This window comes from Mya arenaria, chromosome 16 (assembly GCF_026914265.1).
Source record: "Mya arenaria isolate MELC-2E11 chromosome 16, ASM2691426v1".
In the NCBI taxonomy this organism is placed as follows: Eukaryota; Metazoa; Mollusca; class Bivalvia; order Myida; family Myidae; genus Mya; species Mya arenaria.
In genome coordinates, this window is record NC_069137.1 from 33,435,864 (window position 1) to 33,448,472 (window position 12,609).

General features: G+C 36.8%; 1 protein-coding gene across 1 annotated transcript; it reads left to right on the forward strand.

Moving 5' to 3' along the window:
- The first annotated feature begins 8,276 nt into the window (after positions 1-8,276).
- On the forward strand, positions 8,277-12,192 carry LOC128221569 (sushi, von Willebrand factor type A, EGF and pentraxin domain-containing protein 1-like). Its single transcript, XM_052930174.1, has 5 exons — positions 8,277-8,386; positions 9,479-9,712; positions 10,985-11,105; positions 11,573-11,811; positions 12,137-12,192. The coding sequence occupies exons 1-5, from the start codon at positions 8,314-8,316 to the stop codon at positions 12,190-12,192; spliced, it is 723 nt and encodes a 240-aa protein (XP_052786134.1). The 5' UTR covers positions 8,277-8,313.
- The last annotated feature ends 417 nt before the right edge of the window (positions 12,193-12,609 follow it).

Consider the following 12,609-nt stretch of genomic DNA (forward strand, 5'->3'; position numbering starts at 1 on the left):
TCTCTGTAAAATAGGATTACTGTAATACACGATCCCTGTAAAATAGGATTACTGTAATACACGATCCCTGTAATATAGGATTACTGTAATACACGATCCCTGTAAAATAGGATTACTGTAATACACGATCCCTGTAAAATAGGATTACTGTAATACACGATCCCTGTAATATAGGATTACTGTAATACACGATCCCTGTAATATTGGATTACTGTAATACACGATCCCTGTAAAATAGGATTACTGTAATACACGATCCCTGTAATATAGGATTACTGTAATACACGATCCCTGTAAAATAGGATTACTGTAATACACGATCCCTGTAATATTGGATTACTGTAATACACGATCCCTGTAAAATAGGATTACTGTAATACACGATCCCTGTAAAATAGGATTACTGTAATACACGATCCCTGTAAAATAGGATTACTGTAATACACGATCCCTGTAAAATAGGATTACTGTAATACACGATCCCTGTAATATAGGATTACTGTAATACACGATCCCTGTAATATAGGATTACTGTAATACACGATCTCTGTAAAATAGGATTACTGTAATACACGATCCCTGTAAAATAGGATTACTGTAATACACGATCCCTGTAATATAGGATTACTGTAATACACGATCCCTGTAATATAGGATTACTGTAATATACGATCCCTATAATATAGGATCCCTGTAATTTGGGATCCCTGTTTTTTCAGGTCGCAGTTATATAAGGTAGGGTGTCCTTACTATGGGTGTTTGTAATATGGACTATCCTTGTAAAATAGGATCCCTGTAATATAGTATCCCAGTACTTAAGGTTTTCCGTAATATAGGATCTCTGTTGTACAGGATCTCTGTAATAAAGGATCCCTGAAATTTAAATATCCCTTAAATATAGTATTCTTCAATTCAGGATCCATGTTATTATACAGGATCCCTGTACGATAGGATCCCTGTAATTGAGGATCTTTGCTATTATGGTATCTGTAATGTAGAATCCCTATAATTTAGCATTTATGTAGGGTAGGGTCGCTGTTGTTGTTTTATTTTTAATTTCGACCTGAATGGTAGAACGTGTGAAACCTGATTGACGGGCCTCGGTCTGGGAGAGGGATGAGAAGTCAAGAAAAAAAGACCATGTAAACTTTATTGACGGGCTTTGGTCTGGGAGAAGATAAGTAGTCAAGACAAATAGACCACGTCAAACTGTATTGACGGGCATTGTCATAGACATGATAGCTCGCTCAGTTATTTAGTGGTATAAGAAAGAGGCGAAAAAAGCAATTTAGAAAAATGGATTGTTTTATTTTAAAATGTGGTCTGAAGTTAACTGTTCTGAGTAAGTATACACATATGATTATGTTTATTACATAATAATTATACGGGACGTTAATATTTTACATACATTTCAAACATTTTAATAGTAATATTACTTAAGATATACATGTTGAAGAGTGAAACACTGGTTTTATAATTATTATTTATTATATCTCTAGTTTTATTATATGTATTTGACAATATTTTAACTAAACTGAAGTCTTCAAAGTTTCACTCTTTCTCACGATTCTTTTCCTAAAAACAGTATTTGTATTGTTGTTGTTGTTGTTATCGATTATGCCTATCCTCACCGATGGTGGTTGTGTATTGTTGACGAAATTACTCGATGCTGTGATCATGTCATTGATATGTCTTTCATCCAGACATGATGTTAAGAACTTTTGACCTCGGCCGTTGTCTTAAGAAGCTGTGTGTTCGTAATATTTCCATCTTATATTACTTTGCTTTTTATGAAGTCTTGGAATTTGGTTTTTCATGAACTGGTTCTGGAGGAGTCGCACGAATGGTGCAGCTTAAGTATTTTCTAAGTAATGGTAATTGTATTTTACTTAGAAACTGCCTCCTTATGTTTACTTCAGTTACGGAAAGGGAACTATAATTAATTTTGGCACATTTTCTTTAAGCGTAGTCGACCACTTGGGCGCCTTGAAAAAGTACAAATTTTTAAATGTTACAGTGGAAATAAAAAGCCCGTTCGAATGTCACACAACGAATATGAATAAGCCAAAATGGCGACAAACGTATATTCATGCGCCCTAAAAGTACAATATATTTGTTTGTAGACTATGGTTGTTTGAAATATTCAAAATAACGCCTACAAACTACTGTTCAATATAAAAGTGATGAAATAGCTAGCAATAACAGGAATAAATAATAACTAACAAACAGGGCTCATTTATATATCAATACAATTTATGGATATATTTTTGGAATCATTGCTCATTACAGGGTGGTTGGAAGGCTGTCAATGGTAATACAGTTTTAGCCAGAAATATATATTACTGTTTTAAGCAATCACGGAAAAGGACATAAGCTTAATATAGATTTTGTAGAATGCAGTGCAAGATCGTATTCTATTTAACACATGGTCATAGAAAAGGTTAATCAATAAATAACTTCAATTTCACAATAAAATTGCCAACAGTTAAATAAATCACGATAACGCTTCTCAATGTCATATTTTACGAATTTAAGAAATGCAATAGGTATTTAGAATTTTAAATTCAAACTTTATTTCAGTATCGGTGGCGTTAACATGCACCAATGTACGTAAATGCAACTTCTGCAAATATCCTGTTCCTGACGAAAAAGTAGAATCTAACAACGGTCTTGAAGACGATTGTCTTAACAGGTAAATTGTAATGAAACGACGAATCGCTGCCTAACGGGCCTGTTACACCTTACTGATTTGGCTCCCCGGAGAGATACTATAGCACAAATTGTTGGGAATCGGTACTAGAACAGCAGCGCAACTGTATAGCATGGCTAAGAACGGTAGTACATCGTAAGAGCATCGTCAGAACATCAGCGAAAACAAGCATCGGCCGGAAACTGTAATAATTTTCGAGCATGTTGAACAATCTTTCTGCCGTTGCACTGCCGAAGCGAGCAACGGGACAACACGGCAGTACACCGGAAGTACAATGGCAGTATTACGGTAGAGCAACTCTAGCGCACCTTAATGGATCTGCGGCTCTGCGGTGACCTCTAATTGTACCGTCCTGGTACAGATGTGATACCGTAGTCCTGCCGATGTACTGACGATGTACTAACGTTCTTAATGATGTGATACCGGTGTGGCATGAATTTCTTAAGACCCGTGAAATAGGTCAGACTTACCATACTGCGCATGCGCAGACGGCGGTCAATGATCATCGAGTAATGGCCGTGAGATATGCAAGATTCGTCACTGCATGCGATGAATACTCGACGATTAGAGGAATTTAAGGGAGATTTCCATTTGATTGAATTAACTTACACCCATTATAAACATCATGTTGTTACAATGTATATTTTTGCTTCAAATAGGTCAAATTGAAACATGAACGTACTCAAATATGACCTGTCAATCGTTTCTGGTTGTCTGGTATGCACCACAGGTGTCTGCGCGTTGTGACCCCCCCCCCCCCACTCCATAGAACCCCACTCCCTCAAACTATAACTCTCCAAATTGTTTTAAAAAATATCTAAAAAACATCCAGATGTTGTTTTAACATCATATTCCGTCTTAAAACTGCACGCTCACAGATTGACTGTTTTGACAACTTTCTTAATGTTTGTCTCAGAATCAGCACAGTCATTGTCTTAAAACCAATTGTTTTCTTATTTGTGCTTATAAATTGATGTTTAATGGCTAAAAGCGTTCAAATGCTTTAAGAAATTAGTGTCTAATTGCATATATAAATAATAAACATTGATATGATAACCTGCAATCCGATCTTTTGTCAGTAGTCTTCAACTACTGGTGTCCAAACATTCAGGGCTTCTGTTAAAGGAATTTTTAAAGTATATGACTCAGGACTTAGAAATGGATTCCAGAATTGATTCATTGGACGTACAAAAACTTCCATAAATGTGAAGAAAACTTTTTTAAATTGAAAGCTTGGAAGTTCAAAATATCAAAACCTGGTGTCAATATTACTTTTATGCTAAAAATTTCAATCAGTTTACAAGCAAAATTAATTATTATGATATAAATCGGTGAAATTGGCATGTTATATTTGCCAAAAAAGACTTAAATCTTTCAAATTATGGTGAAAAACTTCCAAAATTGATTGAAAGGAAGTGCATAATTCCAAGTTACCATATACAAGATACAAGAATATTAATTAGTCAGGTATATGTTTACAAGAATGAGCTATTTTTTGACATGATGAACAAACATACAGAATATTTAAACAACATAACACTGAGCCTGTTGCCCGGAAATAAAAGCATATAGTAAATTGAAGAAATATTGGAACAAGTATTTATAAAAGCCGTGTTGTACTTATATTCATGCATACAATTTTACAAAAAGTAAGTTGAATAGGGCATTCTAAATGGAAGCCCTCAACATTTAAGTAAAACATACTGTTTCCCAGACAAGAAATAAAAAGTTGCTATAACATTTAATCTATGAGGGTGCCGCTTTAACATCAAACTTTCTGACAATATCCGACCATACCCTACTCACACATTAAATTTGGTGAAAGGAAAAACATTTAGTTAATAAAATAGCATTTGATTAAGCTTTCTTGAGAGCTCAAGCCTCCTCACACAATGATGTATATGATAAGAAAAAGATCCTTTTATAGCACTCCCTCTCTGGATATCGTTCCGAAACCCCCACACCTCAAACTTGATATAGCGCCAGGCCCTCCAGTGACAGCCCCAGTCTCCTCCACCCCTTGCACAAATTGATTTGGGGCATTTTAAGCCTCTCCTTCCTCATCCGGCTTCCTACACCCTTCTTACACGCAATGTAGAATGAACCCCCACCCTCCCCTACCCCCTCGTCTCATGAAATAAATAATCAGAAATTTAATGTGTTTTCCTATTAAAAACAAGCATTTGTGAGACCCTTTTACAGTCTTTCCTACTGCCGCCATCTGTTTCACTCAATATACACTCCTCCAATGACAGTCCTACCCTCCCCAACCACCTTGCACACAATAATGTAAGTTAAGGAATTTTCAAATGATTTCCGGTAGTATTTGAAACATTTTATACCCCACTTCCCCGACCGACCCTATTCATGATAAGCAGTCCCTTACACAATAGTCTATGAACACAATGCCCCCCCCCCCCATCCCTTGCACACTCTATTGTATGTTCTTAAGTGTTTTCCAGCAATGTGTTTACCAGGTTTTTGGTCATTGGACAAACCCGTCTCAAATATACACTGGTTTATACAGTCCAGATTTTTGTCTGAATAATAATAAGCAAAGCAATGAGTAATTTACTGTGTATATTCCCAGCCAGTCTTGTGCATATTTAACAGGTCTGCTGAAATTCAGCAATAGAGCTTGTCATCATTACACATCATTATTTGTGCATGAAACTGTAAATACTGTGAGGCTTTGGGCTTAGGAACTTGACGGTCATAAATTATGCTATTATCTTGTCTCAGTCTTGGGATTTTTGTTCCACTCTTTACAGCAATCCAGAACACAGTTTTGTGTTGTTAAATTTTAGAATGTAACATTAAAGCTGCCTTCTACAGATTGACAGGTCTGACGTTATTTTACATTTTGTGACTCAGCCTTCAATTTAAGTCATTTAAGATAAAACAATAAAACAGATCACAATTAGTTGAAGAACTGCAGAAAATTTCCAATTTCTTAAAGCGTAAATCATTATAGCCATAAAACATCATTTACCGTACTACTACCGGACTGATACCATGAATCGGTAGTACAACGGCAGTGCAATGGTATCAGTCCCCTATAGCTTCGGTCAGCGGTGGCACATCGGTAGAACAAGGAGGCACTCGGTATAAAATCGGTGACAGAATAGTTGTATTTCGGGCCGGTATTACTTCGGTATTGCTCGGGCCAGTTACGATTTTTCGAAAAGCTTTTTCGGCGGAGCTCCCCCGATTTTCTCGACGTTGTTAATTGTGTGCTCCGATTTCGTCCCGGCAAGTACATCGGTCGTGTGTGACAGGCCCGTTATGACAACCGTAAAAGGTTGCGACTAACGTAACACAATGTCGACCAAATCTTAATCGGCGACTGGAGCCGATTGATTTAGTAGAGAGCATATTGAAGAGGGTCATTATAATAAAAGGAATGATATTCCTATATTCATTTAAAGCACAAACAACATAAAACCATTCTTAGTATGTACGATTACCATGCAAAAACATGTCTTTTATTGATAAATTATACAATAATAGTCGTTTCAACAAACAATTATTCAAAACGAGAGCAAGTAATGTATCATTTAAATCGCACGGGTTTTGTGTATATGCTGTTTTGTAGCATAAGTCTATAATGCAATAAAGGGCGTGCTTTTATATTGAATTGTTTCATACGCAAAATAAATTCCGTAGTTATTTACATTGCTTACAACAATGAATGCCCATCCAATGTCTTTAAAACTATGCCCGACTGACTACGACTGCCCTAAGATTTCGCTACGTTTTAAATATTGCGGGCACATATTTTACCTATCTGATTTAGTTTAGAAATCGTGCAAAATACCTAACAAGGGAGGGACACAAACATTTTTTTAAATCCTTATTTGTTGTGGTTGTGCCACGAATGTTTTAAACAGAAAAGCAGTCAAAGCGTGATCATAACCGATGGAATCCTATTAGGGTCATCGCGATCCCGCCTCTAGCTTTTTGAAAATGTCCAAGAAAACGCGGTATTTGTTTACTAATATGTTTCAAGTTTGTTTGTTTTTTAATTTGTTCAGTACTTTATATAGTAAAATATCAAGGTAGTCGATGTAAAATGATGTGCCGACTCAACAATAAGTATCCCGCTTTATTTTTCTCCAGACAAATTACAGCCGAACCCCGTTGGCTCGAACTCCAAGGCGAAAATACCTCGAGCCTTGTGAAATTCGAGCCAAGCAGTAATGCTAACATTTATTGGAACAAGATTTGTCTTTTGATCCTGTTCGAGCCAACGAGGAAATCGAGCCAAGCGAGGTTCGTCTGTAATTGAAAAGGATGCTAAAAAAGATGACGAAATAAAAGTCAAATCGTGCACTTTTTGTTTAACGAATTTCGAATAAAACATAAAAGTTTAAAGATGCCCTCTTACTCCAATTAAGATTTACCACAATTAATACAATTGTTTTAATATTCCAAAAGGGATAAATAAATGTCGAAAACAATGGTTCTTACGAAGGATACCGAGTTTAATTTGACAGAAATGAGCATAAAACACGGTATTTCTACCTAATGAGACTATAGTAGACCACAGTAGATCTTTTAGCATCCACCAATCATTTAATATTATTGCGTTTTCAACTATTAAATACACGGTTACAATCGTGTTATCATTAATTCATATTTTCCATAAATGCATTATTAAGTAAGTAGTTAAAGGTTTATCAGTCAAAATTGATGTTTTTTACGCATGTGTATGCACTGATTTTGAATAAGAGTTTCACTTTAAGAAACAAAGTACTACCAGTTTAAAAAAAAAAAATATGCGAAATTGTAACAAACAAATGTTTTGAGCAATTAAAATGCGAGGTGTAGGATCGCGATTGCCCTTAAAGGGGCTGTACTCCGTATGATGAAATAGCGAAAAAAAAAGAGAAAATTGTCGAAAACTGACATAAACTTGGTATCGATGTGTACATTGCATTGAAACTAACTAACTGAAGTACCACATAGTTTTTTCGTATTGTTTGCATTAAACAAGATTACTAGGTATGTCTAGTAGAATTCATTCCTTATACGTGATTGGCTAGTCGATGTTATCACGTGATATTACCAAGTAAGGTATATAGCTTAAATATTCCAACCGATTTGGGTAAGCGTTCGTAGCACAGCAGATACAACACTGGACTGCAATTTTGGCGACACCGGTCGAACTCGGTCTCCGACTCGATTTATTTTTACATTTTGGTATTTTCTTACAATTATGATATCAAAGAGTAAAACACTTTTATTGGTGCCAGTCTGGTGTACAGCCCCTTTAAAGGACACCGTAGTAACCTGATCAGATCATCCGTTGGAAATCGTGAAATAATGACAACTTACACATGTGCGGCGTATAACACGCATCAAGCACGTCCTCGTGACGGCACCCAACAAAACATGATCAACTAAGGCTACATTAAGAACGATAACGATGCATACGAATACATTTCTATTAAGGCAGTATTATCGATGAAGAAGTGCTTATTTTGCGTATGTAACATAAGGACAACTCTTCAATTCTTAAAGGTTTTCGTTATTGATTTTTCAGTGTTTCCTTCTATGACAGTGTTCGTTGGAACCCAACTTCATCTTCAGGGAAGTGTAAAATGTTCGATCATGAAAACACGATGTATACATCATCCGCGGAAAGGTGGCAAGCGTGGACAACGTGCCAAATATGTACGTACGCTTAGCTACTTGTCTTTCGAAAAGGTGTAAGGTTTGTAAGACATCTGGCAAAGTGTCACATATGTACGTACGCAGGACAATATATAACATATGTTAGTATACTGGACAACGTGTGTCGTATTAAATACTGTAACACTGGAAAACGTGTCATATTTTAGAGTACACATCAGATGATGACATAATTTAAGAAAACAATGAAAATAGGTTCTGTTATGCCGCGCATAAGCAATGTTATTTTGACAATGACGTTAACACTTTATAAAATTGTAGGCTTGGCTATCAGTGTTCTATTGAATAACATCAATTACGATATGACACTACAATACCTCAATATTGTATAACATCAATTACGATATGACACTACAATACCTCAATATTGCATGACATCAATTACGATATGACACTACAATACCTCAATATTGTATAACATCAATTACGATATGACACTACAATACCTCAATATTGCATGACATCAATTACGATATGACACTACAATACATCAAAATTGTATAACATCAATTACGATATGACACTACAATGCCTCAATATTGAATAACATCAATTACGATATGACACTACAATACCTCAATATTGCATGACATCAATTACGATATGACACTACAATACATCAATATTGCATGACATCAATTACGATATGACACTACAATGCCTCAATATTGCATGACATCAAATACGATATGACACTACAATACCTCAATATTGCATGACATCAATTACGATATGACACTACAATGCCTCAATATTGCATGACATCAATTACGATATGACACTACAATACATCAATATTGAATAACATCAATTACGATATGACACTACAATACATCAATATTGAATAACATCAATTACGATATGACACTACAATACATCAATATTGTATAACATCAATTACGATATGACACTACAATGCCTCAATATTGCATGACATCAATTACGATATGACACTACAATGCCTCAATATTGTATAACATCAATTACGATATTACACTACAATACCTCAATATTGCATGACATCAATTACGATACTACATTTGTGAAGCATTAGCCTTTATTCGTTTATTCCAGCCTGCTTAGAATTTGTCCTATCGAAACACCCAAGCAGAAACGTCAACCACACCTACGAGACTGTCAGCACACCTGACGAGAGCGCGTGTTTTCTGGCATGTTTCGACATTCCATACTGCCGCACATTTCGGTATTCAAGCGGTACTTGCTACATATACACATGCGGAGATGATTGTGTGACGTCATATTTGATTTCCGGGTCGTTCGACATATATCATCGAACGTGTACTCAAGGTAAGTAGGATCATTTATTTTCGATTGTGTCACATTCATTTGTTGACTTTTCTGATGTCATCATTTAAGATTCAGTAATGTGTTAATTTTTCATATTATTATACAACACATGACTTTGCCTTTATAAAATTACCATTTGCACTATGAAAGGCCCTTAATAGCCTACACGGCGAAGTACACAGTAACACTGACAGGGATGTGTACCTTTTCAGAATACCCTATAACAGTCCATACCACTGAATACACAGTATCACTGACAGGAATATGTTCCTTTTCAGAATGCCCTATAACAGTCCACACCACTGAATACACAGTACCACTGACAGGATTATGTTCCTTTTCAGAATGCCCAATATCTTTCCTCACCACTGAATACACAGTACCACTGACAGGATTATGTTCCTGTTCAGAATGCCCTACAAAAGCCAACACCATTGAATACACAGTAACACTGACACTGATATGTTCCTTGTCAGGATGTCCTACAATAGCCAACACCACTGAATACACAGTACCATTGACAGTATTATGTTTCTAATCAGAATGCCCAATAACAGTCCACACCACTGAATACACAGTACCACTGACAGTATTATGTTCCTGATCAGAATGCCCAATAACAGTCCACACCACTGAATACACAGTGACACTGACAGGGATATGTTCCTGTTCAGAATGCCCTACAAAAGCCAACACCACTGAATACACAGTAGAGCTGACACGGATATGTTCCTTGTCAGAATGTCATACAATAGCCAACACCACTGAATACACAGTACCACTGACAGGATTATGTTCCTGTTCAGAATGCCCGATAACAGTCCACACACTGAATACACAGTAACACTGACAGGGATATGTTCCTTTTCCAAATGCCCTGTCATAGCCAACACAACTAATTACACAGTAACACTGACACGGATATGTTCCTTGTCAGAATGTCCTACAATAGCCAAAACCACTGAATACATAGTAACACTGACACGGATATGTTCCTTTTCAGAATGTCTTAAAATAGCCAAGACCACTGAATACACAGAAACACTGACTGAGTTATGTTCCTTTTCAGAATGCCCTATATCAGTCCACAACTATGAATACACAGAAACACTGACTGAGTTCTGTTTCTTTTCAGATTGCCCTATATCAGTCCACACCTATGAATACAATACACAGTAACACTGACAGGGATATGTTCCTTTTCCAAATGCCCTGTCATAGCCAACACAACTAATTACACAGTAACAATGATAGCCATATATCCTTTTTCAGAATGCCCTGTAATAACCAACACCACTGAATACACAGTAAAAATGTCAGGGTTCAGTCCGGGTGATACTCTTGAAACAACTTGCAATTCCGGCTACGAACACTCCTCAGGAGATGTCATAAGGTTTGATTTTACAAAAATTGGTATTATATTTAGTACATCGACCGTAATCAGGTACTTGAATAAGCTCTACACTTCGTCATGTACTTGTAAGAGCTCATATAATGTGACCCGCGGTAACCGACAAAGTCATTGGTGATTAGAAACATTCTTCACAAAATAAATAAGAAATATTATTCCATCTAGCGGTCTAAACGAGTGCATTCACTGTGAAGAATGCATATTAGACATATTTCGATACCTATCAAACATTTAAACAAACACCTCTTAAAACAAACAGCACAACTGTTCATGATTCAAAAGAATATAAGGACCTTGTAGTTCTAGTATAGTGACGGCGACAGTGTCGAACTAACTTTTCTGTCAATTGAGATTCATGTAATGAATCGATTCTTATACTTACATCGGTAAATATTGTTCGTACTCAAGATCTGTGATGTTGCATTTATTCTAATTTATTCGATACGTAGGACCTGCCTAGCAGATTATGCGTGGGACGGACTGACGGCCGTTTGTAGTCCAGTATATTGCGACAAACCTCCGACCATTGCGAATGCATCATATACGCTTTCATCCGGAACAACAGTTGCCGAAAGCTCTGTATCTTACACTTGGCAAAGTACAGTGGAATATGCCTGTAACGATGGGTTCACTCTAAACGGCGATCCCATGATGGAATGTTCGGCTGGCGGTGATTGGATTGGCAGCGGTTTGTCTTGTGAAGGATGTGAAAACCCACCGAATATATCTTATTCAACGTATTCGCTTACATCTGGAACGGGAGAAAGCATTGCACAATACACTTGTAATCCTGGCTACACTCTTGAGAGTTCATCTGAATTGTTATGCATCTCAAATGAAACGTGGGGTGGAATATTACCGGTATGTAGTTTCATAGATTGTGGAAGCCCTCCTAATGTGACAAACGCGACCTTCGTTTCATCACCTGGCACAACATTAAACAGCTTGGTGGTGTATGCCTGTAACACAGGATTTCAAATGACTGTCAACGGAACGTTCTTGTGTGAATCCAGTGGACAATGGATCGGAACCCTTCCCGTCTGCAGCGAAGTTTATTGTTCAGCGCTAAACAATCCACCGAATGGATTTGTAAATTATAGATCCACCGTTTTTAACTCTATAGCTCAATTCAACTGCTCGGATGGGTACAATTTATTCGGCTCATCGTACATCATTTGCTCCGCTGATGGCTCTTGGAATGCCTCTCAACCAACCTGCAACCCAGTGGATTGTTTACCACTGAATGACTCACTGAATGGATACGTTAATTATACTTCGGGAACTACATATACCCATATCGCAAATTATACGTGTCAAATTGGGTATAATCTAGACGGGGATTCCTTACGGATCTGTCAAGCAAATGAATCATGGAGTGGAAGCGAACCTTCCTGCATATTAGTGGATTGCAACCAGCCAGCTGTTCTTTTGAATGGAACATACAAGCTTCTAAATAATGGGACGAAATATTCGGATCAAGCAACTT

Bases quoted from the DNA above. Each gene is read 5' to 3' on its own strand.
- LOC128221569 (XM_052930174.1), top strand. From the start codon at position 8,314: ATGTTCGATCATGAAAACACGATGTATACATCATCCGCGGAAAGGTGG. The intron at 8,387-9,478 runs GTACGTACGCTT...CGTTTATTCCAG, and splicing joins GTGGACAACGTGCCAAATAT to CCTGCTTAGAATTTGTCCTA. The intron at 11,812-12,136 runs GTTTGTCTTGTG...GTGTGAATCCAG, and splicing joins CGGTGATTGGATTGGCAGCG to TGGACAATGGATCGGAACCC.